Raw genomic sequence first — 27,001 nt, forward strand, 5'->3', positions numbered from 1 at the left:
GAAGACTGTCTTGACAAATGGATTAACCATAAGACCAACACTCAAAAATGCTATATATAGATTATATACCCTCTCATATAACAAAGAAAAACAAGACATTTGAGAAGCAGGAACCAGCAAATGTTTGGCATTTTTGCTTACAAAATGACTAAAATGATTATTCAACTATCAAAATATTTGTCTAATTCCTGGAGCTTCTTTTATAATAAATGATTGATAGAATACTTCCAGATATTACTGTAAACTACCAACTGTCAAGTGCAAGTGTGACACAAGATGTTTGAAGTTGACAGCTTAGAAATTAAAAACACACTGCCGCCACAGATCACTTTCAAGTCAGTGGACTTAGCTTGCATGCAATCATCAATATTGGTGACGTTTTAGTGTCACAAAGGCGTTTTAATACTAAACTTCCATAGTCCGAAATGCTAACCATGTATGTGAAGATGCATGATACATATTTAGAGAGAAGAGAAGTTTGTAAGTCACATTTATTACCCAGGTGAATTGTAAAGAGTTTGCTGGTTAACAACTGGAACACAAAGGAAGAAGAGACAGAAATGTATTGTTTAAAAACTGTGTGCAAAACAGTAATATTTTTTTTGGAAGATTTATTTTAAAAAACAGTTCTCTTTGAGACTGAAGATAATGTACAAAAAAACTAAGAAAATGAGCTGTGAGCTCTGAGTTGAGTTGTATCGAGATGAAAATGAGAAGGATCAAGTGTAAGGCACAGAAGAAATAAATCATACAACAGTATAGTATAAGAGGACAACTACTGTAGCTACATGTATACATTTTTTTCTGTTTAAATGAATTCTTCACATTATCTAAAGTATTTTCTTGACACTCTTGGCACGAGTTAATCATAAAAATGAAAATGAGGTTTACTTTCTGCACATTATCTGCTGCAGAGGTGCCTATCCAACCTCCTCACACACAATAACAGTGCGCCATTAAGACGGGCCGTACATGACAGCACATTATCTTTGTTGGCGTTAGGAAGGGACGTTTTTTTTGTAACCAGTTAGTAAGCAGTGCTAATGAAGGCCAGCATTAAGCATCATCACTTAAACAACATCAAAGCGGATCTCTGAGACAAGAAAATGACTCCGCTGGTGATTCACCACAAACTCATCTCGAGATACACAGAATTAGGGGACAGAGGGGAAAAAAAAGGAGAAGAAAACTGCCTTTACCCTGCATTAGTTTACCATTTCAACATGACAGTTCATGATTCCTTTTTTGTATTGTGAGTCACTGGGCTTGATACCCGAAAGCGGCTTATATGGCAACCAGGGTCACCATTTTTTAATTCCATATCACACCCCTCGTGAACGGGAGTGCAGTTCAACAAGTCAGACTTACACAGTATGTATGTAAAATAGCATCACAGAAAAGACTTGTACCATGTGCAGCTGACAAAGCCTAATCGTTGATGGCTAACATGCGAGGAGGGCTCACATAGAAATAAAGAGCTGTACACAATGGGCCTCATGCAGGAGGCTATATAACAAATGTCCTTTTTTTTGTAACCACGATTTGTTCTCATTTTGTACGTACCTTCTGATTTCTAAGGCCCACCAATGTTTTCTTAATTTCGCTCTTTTCTATATGTCGATGTTTCAGTCTACAAATTGTTGTTGAAGGCAAGGAAACACAAGTTTCGAATTTGAGGAACGTAAATAAAAGCATGAATATCACAGAATCAAATTTATATTAAAATATGTTTAACAATATTTGTATAATGACTGTATTATTAAATGTGTGGGCTTAAGAAATACTATTAGTCCACTGATCCTGATTAAGACTATAAAAACTCTTGAACGATCAAAAAAAAAAAAAAAGATAAAATAAAATGAAATATTATAAAATCGTTCTGCTTCTAAATGGCTCCATTACTGCTCTCAGATGCCTTGGCCCTCTGCTGACAATGCTTTTACAGTATCACCAATGTTTTACCATTATTTGGTTTTTGGTTTTCCTGAAATTCCAGAACTGACGCTCTGAAAAATCAAGTTTACTTTGTTTAAGTTTATTTAACAGTACATTGATTTCACTACTGCTGAAGTTATTCTTCTTAGAGACCTTTTTTGGTGTCATCCCTCGACTTCTTGGGTATATGCCAGAGTATTTGCATTGTGCTTGTATACTGTTTTGGGAGAGGAAACAGTCAGCCACTTGGGTAAGAGCAGATTTGGATGGTTAAGAAAATTTGGTGCTTCTGGAGTCGACTTTTCTTAGAAAATTAAGACAAAATGTAAAACTAATTTAAGAGAATGTTTCTGCATGAGGCCCATTGTCTATCTTCACGTTATAGTGAGCTGGTCAGAACCTCTTCTGCTTCATCAAAAAGGTGAGTATCTGTGCTGTATTTCCAGTAAACCCGAGGCTTCAAATGCTGCCAAATCAGGAGAGATGACATTAATTGGAAAAAAAACATGTTTTCATAGACTTTCCAGCATGAATAAGCAAACAATTGCGTGCTTATCAGTCATTTTTGTGCAGTTTTTTTCTCGTAAAAGTAAAAACATCCTAAAACAGGCACATTCTTTACTTTTGGTTTTAGATAGTAGCATTTCTGAAGTCCTGATTCACCTGTAATATTTCACCAGTTTCAACTGTTCTACAGTGCTACAGTAGATAACTGTAAATGAAAGTTGCAAAACTACAGTATGCAACTAAGATTGTATGGAATGTCACATAAACCTTTTACAGTGTTGTACAGTACTAAGACCGCAACCTCAGTTTTTGAGCATCAAAAAAAGAAACACATGTATTGAAATTAAATCAGAGTAAATAAATCATTTTGGTTGGTGTACACGACACGTCGATCATCAAAATGACTACAAAGGCAAGATACAATTAGACAGCATTCCTGATGTAACAATAAAATCTTTCAGGCAGTCTGCGATAATACTTTTTACGCAAAGGATAGAATATGTAACAGAAACAACTTACGATAAACTGAAGATTTAACTGACGTGTTCATATATCTGGAGTTACTCCAAGCCCCTGCTGAGCTGGAAGCCCAGTGTCAAAATACATCTTTCAAGGCATGCTTTACTCAAACACACACACTCAACAGGACATTCACAAACACATATGCTGTCCATCTCACACACACACACACACACGCACACACACACACACACACACACACACACACACAACCTCTGCCTGTTGCTGAATTCAAAGTGACAGCAGCGGCAGCAGTTTCCTTCCATTCTTCCATCCAGAGTCCAGTTATCCCCCCGCAGAGAAACGCCGCTCTCCTCCAGCGCAGGCCTCCCTATGTGGGGAAGCAGATGCCGCAGCACTCCATACAGATTTCCAGGCAATCTGAGGACTCACAGCAGGCATCCATGATGCCACAATCCATGTCACAGGGGCAGTTGCAATCGTCGCCCAGGTCGTCGGTGCAGCAGCAGCAGCAGCACGCCTCTGATGTGCATGCGCCGCACGAGGCCTGGGTCACCACCATGTTGCAGAGTGTCAGGAACTCGCAGAACAGGCAGGCCAAGATGCAGTGGACGCAGCAGTCTGGGTCGGTGTCAAAACGGCCACGGTGAGGGGTTGTAAACATATGAGTAAAATAAATCACAGTGAACAAAAACAGACACAAATATTCAAAATACAAAGATGTATCTGTAATAAATTAAAATGGTAATACTCTGAATTCACCTCAAATTAGTGCCCGTTAATGAAAGCAGCGCAGAGCAGAGTGGGTGAATGAGGACTTGCATGCACAGCAGGCTGACAGGTGGAACAGAGTAGATATTCGGCAAAAGGGTGAGGGCTAACTAGGCAGGAGGGGGGGCTGAAGGAAATAAGAGAAATTCAAAGAAATGGATTCCTCTCCTGCAGTTTTGATTAACGGACTGTTAAATAATTGTGGCATTATCATGCAAACTGCTCAGCTGATCACACAAAGATGATTAGCAAAGTCCAAGAGTTTCTCCCAGTAAATAGGTGGATTAATGCCAGCAATGCGCACACCTCTGATTAACATTTAACCTCCTCACAGACCGTCCTTAAATAGCTGGCGGCAACTTTCAGCTTGTTGTTACACACCGATAAAGAGATCCCCTTTAAATTACCAATATACCCATTAACCATCACAAATCTGTTTCTGAATGGCTGAATTAGTTTCATTAAAATGCTACTGTGTTGAACAGGTAATGAAAAAGAACAAATTAATGTTTTATTTCCACTTACGCAGTATATCAGTGCAGGATGCAGAGTTTTCTTTCAGACTTCTTTAACTCGGATGAAACATAAGCTTTAATTTCTCAACATAGTTATGTACAGTAATGTGATCAAATCCAACACCTTAATTTACTTTTTTTAATTAACCTGATCTTAAGTTATCAGCCACACTATAAAAGCTAAAGTTGCTTTTTTCCAAATAGTTAAATTTGAAATAAAACTTTGACAAAATGCAAAGTAGTAAAGAATAAAGTGAAAAAAAAAAAATCAAAAGTGGTTTCCACACTGATCAAATACAGAACAAAGATTATTTCTGCATGGCCCGCAGATAGACTGCTGCACAAATATGTGATGTACACTATTTATCTTCCACACCAGAACTTCCTTAGTCTGATCTAAGTCACTAAATCATACTAAATATCACTTGGTAAGTGTGCCTGGCATACACTCCTTGCAGCTGTCTTCCCTTTTGAACCGAGGCCAGTAGAGTGCCACTGCTTTGGAGTGTTAAAAAGACATGATGTGGATGGATGCAGAAAAATAGCATTACAAACAGGCCACATTTGCATAACTTTCATCAGCCCATCTTGAGCTGTCAGAAGGGGCTGTTACTGATTGGGTTAGAGGGAGAGCGAAAGGAGGAGAGTGTGGAGGACGGCATGGGAAGGCAAGCTGAGGACCGCTGGATGCTCATGTTTGATTAATCAAAGTAGAGGGGATTTTTTTTTTTTTTTACCCTATTTTTTGCGGTGCTCAGGGCTGCAGAGCTGACCAGAAGCACTAGCTGACTGTGATACAAACAAGATAGAGAAGGGAACATGAAACGAGCAAGCGTACGTGTGTGTGTGTGTGTGTGTGTGTGTGTGTGTGTGTGTGTGTCTGTGTGTGTGTGTGTGTGTGTGTCTGTAAGGGTGCCTGAAGTTTGAATGCATCTTATTATCCTTATCTGAGGCCATAACACTGGCAGTGATGGAAGATGCATGAGAATAAATTCACTTCTGAACATCTGGTGGACATGCAGTAAATTGCTGTTGGGCAGGTTGTGGATTTGTTTCATACCAGCATAACCAAACTCATACTGCACTCTGTACTGGTGCTATCTGCCACTGAGAACAATAAACGTTGCCTGGCCAAACTCCATGCACAAAACCTCAAAGTTCAGCCTAACAAACTTTGAAGGACCCAGAGGGTATAGCCATGCAAGCGTTCAGAATGTAACAGTAGGCTGTGAATAGGGTATAAACACAGTACACAGGCATTAAGCAGCGGCCGGCCATCTCAACTATTCACTTGGATGTATAATTCAACACCAGCGATTAGTCTGGATCTTAGAGAAGCCAGTAAGGAGGAGGGGAGCGAGAGGGGGGGTCGTATACTGTACACAAGAGAGCTGGACGCAAGGCACATCTCCATGAAAACAGAGAGAGACAGACAGAAAGGCAGACAGAGACACTGAGTGAAACCAACCAACAGACAGACAGAACAGCACACACTGACACCGCTCCTGTTTAATGTCAGTGAGCGGCGATGAAGCTCAGAGTTTGCAGAGGCCAAAAAACAGCGTCCGGCGCCTCTGAGGAAATAGTTTGAGACATCTGGAAAGCTAACATCAAAAAAAAGGGAGCGGCATGACACAAAACAAGCTGGATGGGCCTCAGAGCGGCAAGCTGTGCAAAACATTCAAACTCACAAAGAGGGAGAGCGAGGGCAAGATGGCTAGACAGACAAAGATGAAGAGAGAGAGATTGATCAGACAAAGCCTTGGTGGCCATGGAAATGCACAGAAGAAGGCACACATGGGTAAAGAGGGCAGCGGATGTGGGCTGGATAGTGAAGGTCCAGCACATGCACTTTAAAGCAGGCCTGTTTATAATGCATGACGGAGGGAAAAGTCAAAGCTAACACACACAAACACATGGTGGTTTATAGCTTAGGCAAAGACTATGCTCGCGGCCTTGGCCCTAAATCTCCAAATGAGCCTAAAGCAGCTTGGAGACCTTAACTGATTACACACAATTAACAAAAACACAAACTGGATGACAAGAGTGGAGACGACCCACCCTGCTGAACAAAAGCAGTGTGGGTAAATGACTCCTCAGAAGCCTCGGTGTTATCACAGATTGGCTGCGGTGCCAACGGCATGTGCCAAGAAACACAGGGAGCGGGAGAATCCCCAGAGCTAGCTCCTGCTAGCTTACGCCTTTTATTTCCTGTGTTCAGGGGGCTGTTTAGGAGGCTAATTTCACAGGCAAACAGATTATGTTAATCCGTGTAAACATTCAAACACCACAGCTTGGCTGTTTTCCGGGGGGAAATAAATAGTTGAAAGCGAACATATTGATTCTGAGAGCTCTCGCGTCTGCAAATAAGCAACACAAAAGCCATAATGAGCCAGACTTGTTGAGCTGCTGTTGTTTCATTGATTTATATATATATATATATATATATATATATTAATATATATATATATATTTATGCACCCTCTCCTCTCTTCTTTACCAATTAAGATGTTGAAAACATGACATGTCTGGAATATCTCTGGTGCATGCATCCCACCTTTCCGTGTGAAATGTTGTGCATGTGTGCGTGCGTCTTCATGTTTTGATCCCCTGCAACTCAATGTGATGCATATTTCAAGTCAAGCATCATCAAATAAAGATCTGACTGCCCACTTTTCTCCTTCATTTAAACTTATATCTCAACCTGGCCATTGTGAATCTTTTAATAACACATCACATCACATCTTATTTTCCATCTTCACCTTGGAGTAAAAGCCCACATAAAAAGACAAAACAGCAAAGGCCTTGAGTTCGATGAATGAAACATGCCTTAACCCCTCATATTGTCCATGCAGCACAACACCGAGAGAACACATGCATGTCCACAAACACACACACACACACACACACACACACACACACACACACACACACACACACAGCCACAGAGTACAATAGCAGGAGAAGGGATGCAACGTTAATGAGGGTCAGGGTGGTGCTGACGGGATGTAGGGAGAGCCAGAAAGGGCCCAGAGAGGTGTGAGGGGCCGTGAGGGGCCGTGAGGGGCCCGAGGAAGGCTGGTCACGACTTTTAATAGGCACCCCGTGCTCTCAGGCCTCGTTAGACGGTCACACCTATCTCCCCAATGGAAAAGGGCCAGCCGACCGGCTTCATTACTGGACTCACCTCCGCCTTGCACCTGACAAAGTGACGGCTTCCCCGCATGGCAAACGGACTCTCTGACTTGTTGTTAAAGAAAATAAAAGGCACAGGAGCGGGATAAGATGTCATTTGCTTGACGGGAGTGATAAATATGAGAGGTCATGCACTCCCATCATTAAAAGGTGAGAGAAGGTAAGAATTTATTATCAATATCTAAGAGGGTATTATTCCAGGAGAGCCTCGCAAGAATAGCCCCTCTAACAGAGAAATCACTTTGATGGTAATGGCTTGATAGCGTATCATTCCACTGTGCAGCTGCAGGTTAGGGATGACTTGATTGGGTGTTTTTGCCAGACATGACATTTATATTTTTCTACATAATACAGTTGCAAAGCACAGACCAATTCATTATATAAGACCAAGAATTGCTTGTTGCATTTCTGTCTTTAAAATATTTATAAATTAAACTATCTATATCAGGGGTGTAACAGTTCACAAAATTAAGGGTTTGGTTCGCTAGGATACAATGGTGTCACAGTTTTCAATACAGCTAAAAGTAGAAATGCCAAAGAAATTTCCTTGATTTTAAAATTGTTTTTAATTTTTATTTCATGTTATTTTAATTCATTTATTTATTAAAGATAACATCATAAAGTATGAACTTTTTTGACTTTGAAAAATGATGTAGCTATACCCAAGTGACCCATCTTTTGGGGTGTTTTTGTTTTTACCAGCATATAAAACAAAAACATCTCCTGATAAAAACAAAAATGTAGTAGTTTAAATGTAGTGTAGTTATAAACAAATTCAAAACAAAGGAAACAATTCTTTTTCTGAAATGCCAGAGAAGTTTACTTTTTTTTTTTTTTTTCATTTTTAAATGTATGAAACCCTTTTTTTTTGTACGAATTATGAAGTACGGTCTAGCTGAAATGGGCTCCTTACAGTTCGGGTAAAGCACAATCAGTGATTTCTATCTTAACCTATTATACATGTTAGAAAATAATTGTTAAAAACTGTGTAGTACTGAATTGTGGAGTTAGACCGTTGAACTGTTTTTCACTGTTCTGTGTTCAGGATTTTTTGGGTAGGCCTTAAAACCTACTAGATTACACACTGGAGCCATCTTTAACATAACCCCTTCCCTACTGCATAAATACTTTGTTACTACTGACATCAGAGAACATGTATCAGTGTCAGTTCTTTTGCCCACTGTGTGTGAGCAAGTTCGCTACATCCAACAAGCTTTCTTAGCTCTTTCACTCTAATAAATAGATGAATAAACATCTCTAGTCAATGCCATAATAATATAAAAAAAATCTGTCACTAAAATACCTTTTAGTCTTTCTGGCCAAATGTGCTACCCGTGCTACCCAGTTACTGCTCACTGCTGTGAATGTGTGCTTTGTGCTAACATTAGCGGCTGTCTGCAGCTGAACGAGAGGCTATAGCCACGCAGCGGATCTCCTCTGTTTCAGTGGGTGTGTGCTGTGCAACCACAGGCTGTGTGTGCTGTTGGCATAGCTGCCAACAAGAGTCTGTAACCGTGGAGCGGCCTGTGCTTTGGCTCGGAGAGCGTGTATGTTACTGTGCTATTGAGTTAGCTGCTTGCTAAGGAGATTCTGTAGCTGTGCAGAGGCTTGTTGTTTGGCTCGGTGTCTACCGTTGTACCACTTCCTTGCTATCACCCACATAATTCACAGTGAAACTGAATTGGCTCCAACTGCCAGACATGTCAGTAGGATCTTCTATCTCTGGTCTGGTAATGGCGTTACTAACCATATTGCAACGAGCTAGCTTAATGTAGCGCGCCTCCCAGAGATACATAAAGATATATGTAACAAACAGTGGGGTGTTTTTCAATGCTGATGTATCAGGAGCACAATTTGTTACAATAAACTTGATCTGCCTTTTTATACACAACACAAAACATTTTAAAAATAAAAAAAATATACCAAGTTGCCTCAATATTTGAGACATCCCTATGTCTGACGAGTGAATTCATGAACAGAATATATGAGCACAAGATGGGATGCAGAAAAAGATGAATGCAAGCACACAAGCGTTAGAACAGTTAGTATCATCATGTCTGTGTGTTGGTCTGTGCTCTCTTTCCCTCGCTGTCATCGTACCTTGTGTGTGGATACTCACCCTCTGGTAAAGGAGGCTTCTGTGACCCCGTTGAACTGCCTTTGCTGCGTCGGCTGCTGTCACTGTTGACTGACAAGCTGGACCTCAATTTCCTCTGCACCCTCTCAGACACAGGCGTGGACGGATGCTTCCTGGGCTGCTCCGTCGTTGTCGCGGTCGCGGCTGCTCTTGTGCCAGAGCCTGACCCACCCGTGGCGCCCATGCTGATGTTGGCACCACAGGAGCATGTGCGCGTGGCCCCGGCCCCGCTGATGCCAGGGTGGATGCCGTTGCCGTTGCTCAGCGCGGGCGTGCCAGTGCTGTTGTGGCGAAAGCCATTTTGGTCCTTGCCAGCTTCTCCCTCAGCAGGCTCCGAGGGCACTGGCTGAGACTGGGGTTGAGCTGGAGGAAGACACAAGGAGAAAAAGAATTCATTTACACTCATGTTTAGTAAAGAGTTGAGTCTGTAGTTTCAGCTGAATAAATTAAATCCATATTTCAGGACAGTTAAGTGGTTATTGCATTGATTCAGCTGAAACACCTGCAAGCTCAGTGTCATATTACAAGTCATTAAAATGAAACTGAATATAGAAACAAAACAGAGGGTGTGCTTATTTATTCAAATGTACGTTTTTGATATAAATGTAAAATACAAGAGGATCAAAAGAAAGTAGTTTACTTTAACAACTTTTTTGTAGCGTCTACTTTTATGGAAGACAAAGAGTTGTAGATTCCTCCTACCCTTCTGGGGGTAAACGCGTGATAACCCTGTAACTTTATTTTAACTGGAGAACTTGCACTCTCTGCACTTCGTACCTTTTACTCACATATAAAGTCGCTGTAGCTTGTGATGTTCTGTTCTTACGAGCCGAACACAGTAATGGAGACACACCACTCTCAGCTAAATAATTCTCAGCAAATCTTGCCAGCGTTTCCTAACATGATCATATCGATCACATGGCAAACATTTCAACCCGGAATGACAGAAAGAAGCGGAGAGATATAGGAAACCTTATATGTGACAGGTTCACAAAAGCCACCGCTGTAGGCAGACACAGACATTTGCAGGAGCAGTACCCAGGTGAGTTAAGACAGTGTGCGAGGAAGAGAGATTAATGCGGTAAAAAGAGAAAGCGAGCCTGTGATAGTGTGCATATACAAAATAGCTGCTGTCTGCAACAGTAATGATCTCCTTTCCTCTGAAAGCTCAGAGATAGCCTTTCTAAGTGTGTGTGTGACAGCCACAGAAAGTCAGGAGACAGCGACCTGTCTGATAAGAAAGAAGGCTGAGGATGTGAGCGAGCAAAGGAGGTGGCATTTTACTGAGAGGAACACCTGCACATTCAGCTCTACTGGGAGTTACTCCTACATTACCTTCCCTCCACATCAGAGCCACTGTGCATGTGCACGCGCCACCAGTGCATGGTTAACTTGAGATTTTGTGAATTATTCATCCCTTTTTAAATCTGTCTGTGTGAACCATACTTATTCATTTTCCCTATTCTATACTTTCTGTATATACATTGAATATATGGTATCTTCACCACCAAATTCTGCCTTATTTAACAGCTGAAGAAAACCTCTGCAGCTTTGTTTAAGTGTTTTGCAGCTGTCCAAAAATCAAATTTTCCAAAGTGGATGCAAACTGAATGTGAACTTAACATGATGCTGGTAATTTCTTTCCATCTCTATTTTCTTTCTGTCAGCTCACCAACAAGTGCAATTACAGTTAACAAGAGAGAGAGAGAGTGTGGGAATCGGGGCCTCGCGCATTTTAACAACACATCACCCTGGGAGAGGCCGGACGTGAATGTGGATGTAAAACAAAGCAATTAAATACACACACTGGGTTTTTTGCCTTCTCCTCATTCAGGCTTCTGCATGCTGCCTCGATAAACAAATATAGACTTTAGGGATCAGGATTCCATGCAATTTGAATTAGACAACTGGGTAGCACACGATAGAATTCATTATGCAGTGATTTAAGCCCAGGTTGATGGATTTTTCTTCTCCAAAAGACAAAAGCCTTGCAGCCCGCCCATGACAATGTGTGGAGAGACTAAAGCTTGCTAACAAGGAGACTCAGAGTAGGCTACATCTGTTGTTGTTCTTCGGTTTTACCTCTGACAGCTGCAACTTGCCACGTTTTCACCCGTTCTTTTAATAGATACACCTTGAGTTTTTCTTATGAGTCTTTTTCTTTAATGCTTGGCGTACCATTATCATAAAGGAAGCTGGGGACACACGCCCACACCATAGTTTCTACATATCAACAAAGTGGGCCTTTGGTTGGCCAAGGATGATTCGTGCCTTACCAAGATGACATTTCCATTCAAATTGTTCCCTGAAACTGTTAAAGTAGCATCACATTATAGAAATCCGGTTGTGCAACTGTTACTTCAAGGTGCACAGAACAGTAGTGCTGTAGTCAGCTGACGTACTGTTATAATAAACAAAAATCACAAACCAAAAGTTAGCTATTCACCTAGCTATGACCTATTTCAAGAAACAAAGTTACTTAGATTTATTCTTAAAATTTGTCTTAATGCTACAGTTGTTGATTTAAAGTAACCTTTTGTCATATTTGCTGAAACTGTCACTATATATCCTTACAATAGTACTTATAGTAGTAGCTGCTTGGGCCAGTGGGCAGTGCTTGTTTTACTGCTCTACTGCAGATGGATCACACTTTCTCAAATTACAGCTAAACAGTACAGTAAAATATGTCTCTGAAAACATTTGTGGCAAGAGATAGGCAATGCTTAATTCATATTTCATCAGTGCTGCCTAGTGTGACAGTTTGACCACAGCTCACGAGCAGTGATTGACAGCTGAGTTAAAGACTCTTCAACTTTGACTGGTTGTTTTCCATCAGCCGCTGTTGATTCTTGCAAATGCTATCAGAAGCACTATTAGGAGGAAGCGGAAAAGATTTATTTTAATATATAATCTGTATCATGTACTTCTCCCAGGATAAAGTGAAAGTTCCAAGCTTTAATTCCACTTCCACAGGTTGGAGTACAATTGCCAATCTTCTAATCACACTGCTGGTGTTTTCTCATCCCTTTAGATGTAGCCACATATTTTTAGAGCTGCCCCCATGAAAGGAAAGGATTCAAATCAACAGTCGGAGACCCCTCAGTGAACTGTGATTCTTTAAGTCCAACAGTTGGGTCTTTTTTTGTCACTCAGTGTGCAGTGTGCTTCTAGACACGTTTTGGTCCCCAGATTTAGCTTCACGCTTACACCCTGCTCTCTGGTACAGACAGCTGCAGACTCAGACCCAGGGTGAGTAAGACAGAGGCAGCTGCCTGGAGAAAAAGAGGCTTCAAGATAACGTTATCTTCTGCCTTCTGCTTAGAAGTGGTAAATTTACACCTCACAGCAACTAAATACGACACAGTTTCTTGATTTTGTTTAATGCTTGGTGTCAGAATTTTCCGATCAATTCTTAGCATAGTTAGCACGCACTAGCTCAGGGGACGGACTTGTTTACTACCCGTTCAAACTCTCTAAGGAAAAAAGGAACAAATATTAAAGTATTCATATTGAACAGCCAAATCTGATTCGACTGACATAATTCTGAGTCGGGTACAGCCCTACATATTTTAATATGTAAACACAAAAAGCACTGGCTCAATGGAACTCAAAGGGGAAATCTGTCTTTATAACTGATGATTAAGTTGTCCAAACTCATTTGCAAAGACCTTACACATACACACAAACATGTCACACAACCCACAGCTAACACTGCACAGTAGTAATAATTCACCTGCTTCTTGAGTATTGTCAAGTCAATACAACACAGCAAAGCTAGAGGATGACAGTTCTTAAATCAATCACCCGTAGTATATTGCATAATAACACAGTCATTTTCCCCATCTAGGTTAAACGAACTAGCCGCACAAGCTCACACACACATAAACACACGTTCATGCACAAAAAGGCCAAAGTAGACTGGGAGACATAATTACCTTTCCTTTTGAGGAAGTCAAGCTTTCAATTTACCAAAGTATAAATAGTTATTAAGAAACCACCACGTAAAACCCAGAGTACATAAGCGGCGACTCAGGTTTCTGACACACTGCAGAGCCCGAAAAAGTGCTTCAAGTCTGCAGAGAAGTGTGCTTCAGTGGCAGGTTCCTGGATAGTCTTTACACAGTGGCACACTTTATTTTTATCCTGACGAACACAGTGACTGAGACGAATGGACACAATGGAGTAATATTCATAATCATTGATCATGATAATGATGATACTGTCAAAGATGGCAATGACAGACTTGTACAGTCGCCGTGAGACAAATGAAGACGTAATGAGAGAAAGCAGAAACACAGTAAGTCCTATTGGAATCCTGCTACGCTGGCATCAAAAACTTCCACAGTACCTGCAGTGGAGTGAAAGAAAAATATGTAGCATGTTTCCAAGAGCAATTGGGTGTTCAGTGTGTACTGTAAAACTGTAAAGATTCAGGAAAAAGCCTACTTTGAAGAGCCATTGTGCATGTTTGCATTGTATTCATCGATCCAAATTAATCAGGCTGTGAACTTTTGTGTGCACACAACTTGTATGAGCTGTAACTATGGGTTTACACAACTTTATACATCATAATTTCAAGATAATATACTGCAGTAATGACGTTTTTGAACATAAAGTTTAATTCCACATCCGAGAATTCAGCTTGTGAATGCAAATATGAGCTGTGCCTGTTAATAAATCCTGACAGAGCAACAGAGACGCACTGCTACACTGCAGGAAACACAAACCGCATCAAAATTTGATATGAACAACCCCCAGCAAGTTTTTAACAAAAATCATACGTACAGTTGCCACAAGCTTGTAGAGATGGGCAGGTGTCCTAAGATAACTGAACACACACAACCTGACAGGTTGCATTAAAACGCCATGTTCTGGAGGAACAAGTGGACACACACATGCACACACACATGCTTCAAATTGGACTTGTAACCGCCCTATTTCTAGCACATCAACAACTGTTGAGAGTGTACATTTGTAGTTGAATAAAACATGGTATTCCCCTACACACGCTGTCACACACATCACAGGGGAAACTAGGGGGTGAGTGGTTCTTGACTGTCTAAGCAGCATCCCAATTTGGTCCCAGCTACTAGTAGCTGACAGCCTCAAATATCCAGGGAGCATTTTTAAAAGGCCAGTGTTTGATGGATTCATGAAGAACACACAAATATAATTGCCATTTGTCACTGAGTCTTCAGTGGCTGCGCCACACAGGGACCGAGCACCGGAGTGCCTGGAGAGCGCTGGAGCTGCGCCAGAGCTGCGCGCTCTGTATGTAAAACTGAGTATATAAACACCTCCGTTTTTGTCACAGAAAATAGGTCCTACAGGAGGGAGCTGGAAATTGCACCCAAAAGACAGAAGAAAGACAACGAGGAGTACATATATATGCAGTATATATGTCACAAGCCTACTAGATCTCACACCCATACACACACACACACACACACACACACAGAGGTAGACCTACCAGGAAGAAATATGCATGCATGCAAGTCAGCTGAAACAGAGCTGTATAAACAAGAATTCTAAAATAGTCAAGAACATGAAAATATAACACAGAGGTCAAACAGGGCAGTATGGAGATTCTCATTTGCACACTGCTTTGTCGGGAGTCGCAGGTAAGGCAGGAGTGAACAACCGCACAAGCTCTGTGTTTCTAAAGCTCAGTCCTTTTTAATATTAATGCCCCTGAGACAGAGAGAAAGAGGGAGAAGAGAGACGAAAGGTGTTTGCCTAGGCTTATTAGAATGCCCATCAGAGTGAGCATACAGTTATTCAAATGTCACATCATGTCAGCCAAATAAACAGCACAATCCAGATCTTGTATTTATCTCCTAATAGCCGTTATTACACAACGCTACGAGTTTGTGAGTTAACACTAAATGGAATATGAGAGCCAAAGTGGCACCTTTATTTTTTAGTTATGAGTCCCAAACAGCAACGGGCAGAATACGCGGTGACAGTTAGCTCTGAAATGCTAATTCCACTAACACGGCCACAGTGTTTTGTTTATCTTTTTGTGCCTCGTATTAGAAAAACATGTATATTTTCTGCTCGGCTGGCCATGTACCTGCATGATTGAAATGCTAATTTGTAAATGTGCAATGACCTAGCCAGACTCCTCTTACCACCGCCACCACCACCACCCCCTCCTCTCTCTGCCAAAACAGCCCGAGGTATCATCTCTCCTCCTAACAAACAGCAGCGTGTGGAACAGCCCCTGCTTTTCAATCCAAAGGGATATATTTTCTCATTAGAAATTATACATCTTCCCTGTCCATATTTATAGACGCAAAACCAGGGGAATTATACTGCAGAGAGAGAGTGAGAGGGACACAGAGAGAGAGAGGAAAATAGTACAATGAATGTTATTACAAAGGGCTCTGATTGAAATTTTCCTTGGGCATATCAAAGCCTCGTTTACCGTTTGACCTTCCAAACTCCGGGACAAGGACTTTCTTTATTGTCTAGAAGGACGCACTGGAAGGAACAGACAAGCGGCTCCAGGATCATCATTCAAGTGTCTCGCCACAACAAAACCCACTAACTGTGATTAGCATCAATATAATGCAGATATCAGCAGAGTGAGAGGAGAACAAATTGGTGATGTCAACTGGCAACCAAGAAGAAGCTTTTGATTAGAAAATTAGACTCCCATAGTGTAAAGATGTGGGTGCCATGCAAACTCTGTGGTCTTGTCTTGAGGTGTTTACACAAATTGGATGGCGACCTGACACAGGCTAACAGAAATGTCACTTGTTCCAACAGATATGAAAAAAAATGTGACTCTGGACATCAAATAGCAATCCTGGCCCTGTCAGTTTATACACATGCACACAATGTTTTGTATTTATCCAAGATAAAATGATGGTGATGGCGGCGGCACGGATGATGATGACCGCTGAGAATTGCTAAATTACCTGCTCTGATATTGGATCCTCATCAGCAAAAGTGACAAGCTCGGTATGTGTGTGTGGGAGTGTTATGGCAACCTGCAACAGAACTCTATTAGCTGTCTTCACCTGTCAAAGCTGATCATATTGTGTAGCATCTCATTTAAGCAGGAAACATCACTTTTTTTTTTTTGGTCTGTTTTTCCATCCCATTCCAGGCCAATCAGTCAATATTGCTCAGCTCGTTTTCAGCAGTGACACACTTATTTTCCCACCCTGTTTTAATTCTCGTTGACAGCCATTCAAATTTGGCTCCTCCAACCTGCTGAAGGGGAAGTGACATGCGAAGACAGAGCTTAATATTATTTCCAAACCCCGCCACCACCACCGTTACCGCCTTCACCCAACAAAGAGAGAAGCAGGGCATCAGGGATTTACTAATTTCAAATTTTGCTGCTGATTGAGTGGAAAAAAAATAACCCCCTCGGACCTTGTTCTGCTTAATTACATTTTACAGTAGCAAAGGCAACTTGAAAGACAAGAGCTTGATGTGACGACATGAACCTCTCAGCATACTCGGTGCATGAGGCTGGCTAAGGTGTGTGTGTGTGCGCGCGTGTGTGGAAGAAAGGGGGAGACGGTGGTGGGGGAGAAGGGGGTCATCAATTATCCTTTGATTTCAAAACGGAACATTTTCCCAGATTAATATGTCTGACTGCTATCTAAATCATTGAAAGTCCCAATGAGGTGCCATTTTCTCTTACATGAATCATGTTGAGGGGAAGTCATTCACACTCAGCCCACCCCCCCGCACCCCCAAGCTCCGACCACAGAAGTCTCCAGTCTCTCCACTGTTGTGTGGAATTTGGCATGGCGCTAATTTGAGTGCTACTAATGTAGCAGAACGCAAGACATCAAGGAGCGTTCAAAGCCTTACAACCTGGCTGCTGTGAGAGACACTAAATGCTACCTTATTCTCGTCCTCTCCTCATTTCTGAGATGAATTTGTACGAGCCTGTTTCTGCATTAAGCTTTGTCAAACGCCTTTTATTCCCCCTCATCTGTTTCTTACCATCCGAGAGGGGAGAAGGAGTGTAGTAGAAAGTCAGCCCAACGCGCGAGTGCAGTATCTTTAAAAAGCTGCACATCCTGCACGGATTTAGGCTTTACACGGCTAGCTACCACAATTTCTAGAAAGATCAATTATGACGTGACTCAGAGCAGGCCTGAGGGAGCTGCCAGGCTCCATACTCCAAAAACGTGCTCCACCCTCTCCTCGCTGACGACTCAAAACAAAAACGGAGCAACAGAGCGGCAGTGAACGGGAGGGGAAGGAGAGGGAGGGAAGGAGGGGAACGGGGGTATTTTCAGTTTCAGTTACATCGATGACTCAAATATTCCACCAGCTTCAAAATCTCCTCGCTGAAGTAGAAGTTCCACAGGAAACTCGCTTGTTTGAAATTCAACGGCAGGCGCGCAGACATGCACATGCGTACTTGTACACATATACACGAAGGCATACACATGTAGAACAGCAGACACACAGACAGCCGCACACACCAAATAAATACAGAGTGCATCTGCGGCAGATCCACCAGCACAGACTCCACTATTGGAGTCAGAGATGAGGATCTGGCGGTAGCGCTACCACTCCCTAAAAGCCAAAATACAACTAAGGTCTGTCTCCGGGTCAGAGAGGGGATAGGCAGTCTATCAAAATACCCCCACACCTAGTTCCTTTATTTGCTCAGTATCAATCTCAGCATTAACCCTCTGCTAATGGGACAGCTGTGGGTCAGCGCCTCGCATCTTCAGGATGCCAATCAAGGCCTTAAGCTGAGAGATCAGCCTTTGGGACAGAGGTGCTCGTCTGCCTCTGAGTGGCTTTTTAAACACGGAGACGCCCGTATCGATTTTAGCTCTAGCCTGAAAGAGAGGAGTGGGGGGTGTATTGCACTAGCCAGGGTCTGCTTCGGCCGCGGCTGTCTGTGTGTCTGGACGGGAGCCATCCCCTGGTCCCCGGTCACCCTCCACTGATCAGGGGGCCTGACAGAATGACCTAGCAGAGAGGCACTGAACCTGCAAACACGAAGGGGGCAAGGAGCTGGAAGCTCGAGGGGGTCGGGGCTGGCGGGGGCAACATCAGCAGAGATCTCAGTAATAGAAAAGGGTTTTAACCTTAATGTTGGAGCCAAAACCCTGTTAGAGGCCAAGTAATCCCCCCTGCGCTGCTCTCATTTGAACTGGCTGATTTTTTTTTCTCTTTCCCTCTCTGTGAGTGGCTTGTGAAAAGGCACTGACACTGTCTTGTGTGGCACTGGTTAGGGAGGTGGTAAACATGAGTCAAGCGGCCCACCTGCCTCCCCTGTGCTAAACAGACAGGTAGTGTGGGTAACATAAGATAGAAAAGACTAGGTTTATTTCATCTGTCTATGTATAGTGTATGCAGGCCTGTCAGGATAACTACTTTTGTTGGACGATACATTGTTCCAGAAATAACTGCAATAAACAATATTACTGTAATTTCGAGACAATTTCATACCACTGATATAATAATACTAATACTATAATAATATAATAATAATCTGACATAGGTATTTGAATTTAAAAAAATACTTAACATTTTTTTAAAAAGTCATTTACACTTGTTAATACATACAAGAAAGTATATTTAAAATTAAAGTACCTTTCCAGGGGCCCAAAATTACTTAGTTAAAGACTTAATAGAAATTTGGCTGACAAAAACAAAATAAAGTGATGCCTCTTGTGACTAATAGACAAGCTTAGCTAACCTGTCAGAAAGCTGCAGTTACCTCCATCATCCAGCGGGTGTGCTGCAGTCAGCTAGCGGGAATGGACAGGCTGGGAGCCAGATGGTTTGCTGGTGGATTTACGGAGTGGAGGATGAGGTTGTTGGAAGGTAAAGCTACGAATGACAGACTTCCTGGCTTGTTCCCAGAGGTTGGCAAGCCATCAACTCTCAGGACTCTGCCTCTTTCACCCAAAAAGTGCAGCGGCTGGCTGCAGCTACACTGCATCATCTTTTAAGTGTTGTTTTACTTTTCTTTGGATTGCAAGTTTGCATGGGTGGAGAATTGCTGCATCAAAGTCTTGCCAAATGGTTGGGGAAACAAAAACCCATGCTCGTTAACACAAATAGCTAATCAGCCAAACGCATGGCAGCAACCCAATGCATTTAGGCATGTAGACATGGTCAAGGTGACCTGCTGAAGTTCATGCACCATGTCACAAAGCTCAAATCATCTCAAACTGGTTTCCCGAACATGATAATAAGTTCAATGTACTCCAGTGGCCTCCACAGTCGCCAGATCTCAATCAAAAATAGCACCTTTGGGATGTGGTGGAATGGGAGATTCACATCATGAATGTGCAGTCGACAAATCTGCAGCAACTGTGTGATACAAGTCAATATGGACCAAAATCTCTGAGGCATATTTCCAGCACGTTGTTGAATCTATGCCACCAAGAATTAAGGCAGTTCTGAAGGCAAAAAGGGGTCCAAAGCTAGATTTAGCTTAGCTTCAACTAACCCACAACATAGAACCCAGTCAAAAATTGCACAGCCTTCACTAACTACAATGTGAAAATTGCTGCATCCATGTAAAAATATCCATGCATTTCATAAAGCTAATACTTTGGATGCAAGACTTTTCTTTTACAAACTTTGCTTGGGTAGTTCGAATGGCTTTCATTCAAGTAAAAGATCTGAGTATTTCTTCCACACGAGACCCAGTTAGACACAAAGGTCAATTGGTGTGAAACCCGACTTGGAAAGATTACTATTAATATTCAGATTCTCTGCAATAAAGTAAAAAATACACTCTTCCTCCACAATCAAAAACCATATATGTTGCCTTGTATCTAACATAAGCACTTTAAAGACTGCTGTCCATGGATTGAGGTATGCATATCTAATCATTTGGCTCAAGTATTTTGAATATCTTTAAAAAAAAATTAACAGTGAATAGGCTCGGGCACTTCGGGTAAAATATGCTAATTAACACACTTGAAATTTCCCATATGAAATCTATCTGCACCAAGACAATGAGAAAATAATTACAACAGAGGTAGAATTACAATGGCCATTTTAATCAACCCCTACACTAGCATTTCACCCTATTTATACAGTTTTTGATTCCATGACCCACTGGTAAGTAATCACTTGAAAATTACGGTTCCGTTTATAATAGGTCTGCGCTTTAGACACATTATTTCTGCAGAGACAGGGCTCTGAGGATTACAATAAAGATATGAATCTTGCATAACAACAATCACCATGCACTTCCTATGGCTGGAAAAAAAACACTCCGGGAAAGAAAACTGGCATGAGGTTAAAAAGTCTTTAAAGTACTTAAGTAACTTTGGAATATACATGAGGCAAAGTGTGACAGTCTGAGAATGTTGATTCAACACTTGGGCAGCAAAAAATATTTCAGCACTGATGATGAAAATGACGACTAAGAGGCACTTGCCCTTTGTTTTATCTTAGTCTTACTCTGCCAACCATCTAGTATCGTAACGCTTTATAGTTTTGTATATAAATCTTAATTGTTGCACTGTCAAGGAATCTTTTCTTGCAGGAAAGGTGCAAGTATGAGACGCTCCCAAGTTAAACAATCCCTTTTACTGCATTTATTAGGGGTCACAAATTCACTTCCAAAAGGTCAATTCTGCGCACAGGTAATAACCTTGAAGGTGTGCTACTAAAGAGTCCAATCAGGGATTCACACAAAGGCCAGACTAATATCTTTCTTTTTTAAAAAAGACAGTCATGTTATTTGACCTTCCTTTCTAACTACAGACTTTTCCTGAGATAAAAAAAACAGACCTGTTCTTCGGAAGCTAGTAAGGTCATCTTTATCAACCACAGAAGCATTTAAAAAAAAAAGTATTTGACAATCCTGTGAATAATGTGACGATTAAACTCCTAAAACTGGTGCTGGGTGGTAGCAATTTATTCTGAGGCAGGGGCTGCAGAGCTGAGGCCCTGTTTGCAGGAGATATCAGCTGCTTGAAAACCCAGAACGGTCTCTTGAGGAATGTCTGTCTCCCCCACAAGATTCTCCCTCCCTCCCCCAGAATGGCGGAGCCACAGAGGAACCGTTCACTGACAACGGCCTAACGGGAAGGGCAGAATTGTACTTTTTTTTTTGTCTAACAAGCCGCAGTGGTTAGCAATCCCAGGAACCACTACACTTCAACATCTTTTTAACCATGCGAATTTATGATTCTCTGTTCATAATGATCATTTCAGCTTTGTAGGTCACACTTGATGATTAATTGTGTGGCGTTTAATGTACTCTCCTGCAAATGCATGCTGTGCTTCGTGAAGAACAGTTTCAAAACTAATATGGAGCCGCTGCCATGTTTACTTTACTGTGTTAAGGGGACCCGCTGGTTAAAAAGACAACTTGTCAAAACACTGTTATCATAACCGAAATAGGATATGTGCTGTTATTACAACATTACAATAGGCTTCCTTTTGTTGTGAAAAGTCACCTTCCACATACTGTACACAAGCTTTTAATCGGACAGCAGGGGGGAAAAAACAGAGAGCGCAAGGATGTAGGCGGGCAGATGATTTCTTATTGATTTCCTGTTTCTGCAGGGAAGAGAGCTCTCAATTACCCCTGTCAGCAAGTGAGCTGATTGGTCACCTCAACAAACAAAACCAGAGTGAGACTATGACACAAGTAGGTTAGCTTGAGCCCCCCCTGGATGTAAGAATTTCCAGATTTAATTTAACCACAAACAGACATGGGTACATAAAACTTTCACAAAGATTATCATAGCGCAAGATTGGGGGTTTTGCCTGTATTTGACATGACTATTTATGTTCTTGTAACTCTCTCAAAAGAGAAGTAGAGTGTCTTCCTCCCTCTAAAATTCCCTTACCAGTCAGTCTGCGTGTGTGCATGTGTGTGTGTGCATTAGAGAAAGAGAGAGTATGTGTGGATGTTCGAGGGGGACGACATCAATTACAACGCAAAACTGTTGTCACAGGGGCTTATCTGCTGAGATGAAAGAAAAGCATGCCTCCCTCCAGAAGTGCAATACTCCACACACCTGCCAAGCTAGAAAGACCTCTTGACAGAAAATCTTTTTTTTTGCAACTGAATCTCTTTTCCTCGCTGATTCAGTAAACAAGCCACCGGCAAGTCATTAAGCTTGATACCAAGAAAAAAAAAAAGGCAGGAAAAGGCGCCCTGGAAAAGTTAACAACCTAGAAACAAAAGAACTGTTGTGTCAAACGCAAACACAATCCTTATTATAGCTAGGCACTTACATGGATGGAAGCAATCAGCTGCTATTAGCCTTTGCTGACACGTCTCACTCTTCTTAAGAACAATAAAACACAGACACACACACAAAGCTTTTAGCCGCTTTCCTTTTGTGACCTGCAATCCGTAGCTCAGTATCAAGTCATTTTCCCGAGCAAGAGTGCATCTAGACTTAATTAGACCTGCTAGTAACTCGGGCAGTTCAATGCCAAATAATTGTTTTGTAAAACCTCCATGTGTCGGGACATTTGCATAAAACAATGTGATTATGTCAGAGTTAAAACACAGGTTTCCAAAGTTTCAAAATCAGATTAGAAGAAGCAGAAAAAAGCTAACAATCTATGTTATTGGTATGGTAGATTACTGGTAGGAACAACATAGCCCTGCAATGTTGTCTTAGCGTGAAAGCTGAATGGCACTGTAGACGAGGTTCAACAGAAAAATGCCTCCAGCAGCTGGCACAGCTCCTCCCCAATAGGTAAATGTTTGGTACAGGGGGAAAAAACATTGTGGCTAAGATGCAATCAGTGCGTTAAAACAGTCAAAGCCAGAACCACAAACAGGATTTCCCCACTTCCAAAACACTGGGCTGTGGGTTGGAAGGAGAAGCAAAAAATGGAGAAACCAGCCAAGTCTTGGTCATTACGGCAGAATGAGAGAGCACGCATGCTACCACTCACATGCCAAGAGACCTCGGTGCTATCTTGATATTTTAATTGGAAACACTGAAGCTAATATTTTAGTTGGCCAGCTGACCCTGCCTCGTGCATGTACACTGTGCAACTGTCATAACAACTACTTTTCTTGACAGTTGGAGCACGTTCATAAAAAAAAAAAAAAAAGAAGAAGGAGGCTGAAATTCGAAGTATTTAAATATTAAATAAAACATTGCTAAACACCCACTGCCGTTAAGCTCAACCTTTTGGATGTGCAAAAGCAAAATATGTTAATAATTTTCACTCTCCCAATTAAACGGCTCATTGTTGTTTATCATTAAAAAATAACACCAAGATATCCTGCTGTCCGCCCACAGCTTTCCCAGGTCGTTAAAACTTACTTCTTACAGGCTCGCAATAATTAGGCTTCTCCTCGGTCACGTGACTTTGTCCTTTAGCAGCTGGTTTCCTGGGAGACGAGGTTTTTCCTGACGATTCACTGTCACAAGCATCTAGGGTCAAAAGTATTTAATGTTACAGAAGAAGGTGGAAGAAGGGAAACCTGTTGCACATAAAGTTAAGCAGCAAAATATTATGCAGCGTAGTGAGGAACAGAGAGGGCTTCGGTTGTTTAATTTAATGTTATCCTATTACGAGCTCAACTGTTTTAAATTAACGTGCATTACAGCCATTCCTGCTGAAACAGATGTACACTTTTACTGCAGGGTCAGCCACAGTGGACAAAATATCAGGGACAGCTGGATGAGCCAGAGGTGCGGAGGCCGTTCGGCCTACTTTTGCCAGAAAAAACACAGGCCGCTGGCAAATGGTTGCACAACATGGTGGGGCGGTTCAGGTAAAGGCCTTGCCAGAGCTCTGGATCTCATTTTCTCTCCTTCTGTTCCCGGGTGTGCTCTACCTGCCAAGTTTCTTTTTACTGCCATAAAGGCTGCATTCATCTAAATTGGAAAAAGTATGCGGGCAAAGACTCCAAGCCTGATAGCTGTGCAAAAACACGAGAGACAGTTTCACTCATCTCTCTAAGCCGCGTCTTCTGGCCTCTTGACTTCAAGACACGCTGACGCTCTGCTCACTGCACACTGCTGCTTTGTTCAGTAAATAAACCTTCCACAATGACTTTATTCACTGGTATGGTGCCAGATGCCTGCTCACAGCCCAGTTTTTCTCATAGCTTGCAAGTTCTTTCAAGAACATACTGTCTCTTGAGCCGCTTTTGCAGCGATTCTAAAGAAAAAAAGGTGAAGAATGATTCAGCAAAAACCTAGCAATGTCGCTTGCTGAAGCTTGATGCGTTTGTTCCGATGCTACAACACTCTCTGTTTGTAAGCAGTGATGGATGGGAGAGTGGAACGGATGGGCGCAGGCCAGCAGCCCTAGATAGATATGGCACATATCTCAGCTTGGAGCTGATGTATGGCAGCGGCAGTTGCGTTAGCAGCAGTACTGTGTGATGCATCGCAGTATTTAGTGATCACAGTTAGAAATAAATTGGTCTATTCTCAGTACATCCACAGTCCCCTGAGAGGGGAAATCCAGTCTTAACTGCGAGCGCCTTTGAAGGTCCAGCGAAAATCCATTCGCAATCCAGCAGCCCCAGTGATTGCTTACTTTGTCCTACTTTGCTATTTTTTGACAGTGCCATAATGATGCTTGGTATAAATAGGATGGTTAACGGTTCATTGCTTGTTTGAAGAAAAATGAAAAGGGGGTGTGGGGGTAAGCTTATTTTACATGTGATAATCTTAGGGGCAACTAGAAAGTTAATTAAAAACTATAATTGGCTGTGGTTGCTGTTAATAGTCACCAGGGCGTTTCTTCAGACTTTATTGAGGAAAAAAGCAAAAACATTATCAAGGCTTAACACTGGAGCACAGATACTGATGTATACTTAAAAAAAAAATCACATGAATATAATTTAAAAAGACAAGGCTGATATTGTCCCACGCAGACTGAAAAATGCTGATATGCACCGATAATCTCTTAATGCTGTCGCTGACTTATTTTCTATATGTGGTTTTTCCCTTGTTTTCTCCCATGTTTGGCCGTACAAGCGACGTGAGTTCTTGACAGGATATGTCACTGATATTTATAGCTCGGCCTTATTGCTCGTACACTGGCAGCAAGGAGAGAAAAAAGCACTCCATAAATATTCACACAGAGGACTTAATGTACACATGAGCTGTGAATCATATATTAGTGATTCCTAAATGTTCTGAAGCCACAGAGCGCTCAAACAGACTGATTTTTGGCTTGTGGACCACAAGAATTTGGGTGACAGGCCTGAGGAGAGCAGAGCTATGCTGTAAGGAGTGAACCAGAGCAGAGCCTGACATATTTACACTTTGGGAGGTTTCTTCTCACTTTCCTGCCATTTTATGACATATTAGTTAAATTAAATCTTGTTGAAGGACCTCTGGAGCCTTTTTGTGACACCCGAAGAGCTCCAGACCTCACTTTGGACACCTCAGTTTTACTTTTACACCCCCATGCTGGTGATTTCTGGCCTGTCCTGAGTGCCCTTACCTTGCGAGGCTGGCAGCAGGGGACTTGTCTCTTGCTGAGGGCCCTTCCCTGGCCCTGCCGGCCCATCCGGAGGAAGGACAGTCTCCTTGGACATGAGACAGTCGTCTTTTTGGGACACACACACGGCAGAAGCAGAAGTTCCTCCCTTCCCTCAGCCCTCAGCGCTGTGAAAACCAATGTCTCATCATTAGCTCAGGCTTTGAAGACACAAAGCAACACCGTGTCATTACTCAACTTCACAGAGTCGTCTGCTTATTCACACACCGACAAAGTGACGTCGAGCTGCAGTAAAACTTAGTGGAAATTTCCCCTTCTCTCCCTTTTTTACATAAACTTTCTGAAAGTCTGCAGCCCATTCGTTCACACACTCCCTTTTCTATCTCAAAAAGCGACGGACGCTAGCTAAGTGTTTATAGCTAAAGCGGACATGTTGTTTATAAAGCATAACTTACCTTTCAAACATGACAACTCCCTCGCTTCAAAGCTGACTTATTCCCATCCTTCCTTCCTCCGACTCTGTCCCCGAGACGCTGGGAAGAAAAGACGAAAGTGGGTGAAAGAGTAGCGTCCAAAAACTTTTTTTCGGTAACTTTAGGAGCCAGTGTGTCCCGGTCCAACTTTGTCCAGATGTTGTTGACGGTCAATAAAAGTCCTCGCGACGCTGTCGACGCTCAGTGGCGGTAATTTGCTGCGGATAGTTGCGACTCAAACATTTTCATCATATCCGGATTCCTGCAGTACAGCCAGTGAAGCCTCTCTGCGCTTCACTTGGCGGCAGAGAAGTGAACAAAGCCCTCCCTGAACATGTGTGCCCCCCTTCAAAAGTTGGGAAAAGCAAAATATCGTGGAACTTTTTCCTTGTATGTATATTGAAATATGTGGGGAATAAATAAATAAAAAGTTTCTGCCAAAATATCATATTTAGTTGAACCTACTTTGGGGCTAAAATCTCAGATAGCCTACAGGTGTAATTTAAAAAAAAAAAAAAAAACTACTCAAACTTGCCCAGAAGTTGCCCCGTTGTCATGGCAATTAATTAACTATCACGTGACTTAGGTATGAA

The 27,001-nt window shown here is 42.0% G+C and overlaps 1 protein-coding gene across 3 annotated transcripts; it reads right to left on the reverse strand.

The window, feature by feature from the left end:
- Nucleotides 1-484: 484 nt before the first annotated feature.
- Nucleotides 485-26,692, reverse strand: mdfic (MyoD family inhibitor domain containing). 3 transcript variants are annotated; one of them, XM_050035891.1, is made up of 6 exons: nt 26,391-26,692; nt 25,939-26,102; nt 23,796-23,906; nt 9,523-9,903; nt 7,396-7,452; nt 485-3,543 (listed from the first exon to the last, which is right to left on the reverse strand). In XM_050035891.1, exons 2-6 carry the CDS (start codon nt 26,030-26,032, stop codon nt 3,293-3,295), a joined length of 894 nt encoding a protein of 297 aa, XP_049891848.1. In that variant the 5' UTR covers nt 26,033-26,102; nt 26,391-26,692; the 3' UTR covers nt 485-3,292. The 3 variants fall into 3 exon arrangements, with proteins under 3 accessions (XP_049891848.1, XP_049891850.1, XP_049891849.1); XM_050035893.1 differs by lacking the exon at nt 23,796-23,906; XM_050035892.1 differs by lacking the exon at nt 7,396-7,452.
- Between the last annotated feature and the right edge of the window lie 309 nt (nt 26,693-27,001).

The sequence above is a fragment of the Epinephelus moara genome, chromosome 23, assembly GCF_006386435.1.
Source record: "Epinephelus moara isolate mb chromosome 23, YSFRI_EMoa_1.0, whole genome shotgun sequence".
In the NCBI taxonomy this organism is placed as follows: Eukaryota; Metazoa; Chordata; class Actinopteri; order Perciformes; family Serranidae; genus Epinephelus; species Epinephelus moara.

Bases quoted from the DNA above. Each gene is read 5' to 3' on its own strand.
- mdfic (XM_050035891.1), bottom strand. From the start codon at position 26,032: ATGTCCAAGGAGACTGTCCTTCCTCCGGATGGGCCGGCAGGGCCAGGG. The intron at 23,907-25,938 runs GTAAGGGCACTC...TTTTGACCCTAG, and splicing joins CCTGCTGCCAGCCTCGCAAG to ATGCTTGTGACAGTGAATCG. The intron at 9,904-23,795 runs GTAAGTTTTAAC...GTCTTCCTCCAG, and splicing joins TTATTGCGAGCCTGTAAGAA to CTCAACCCCAGTCTCAGCCA.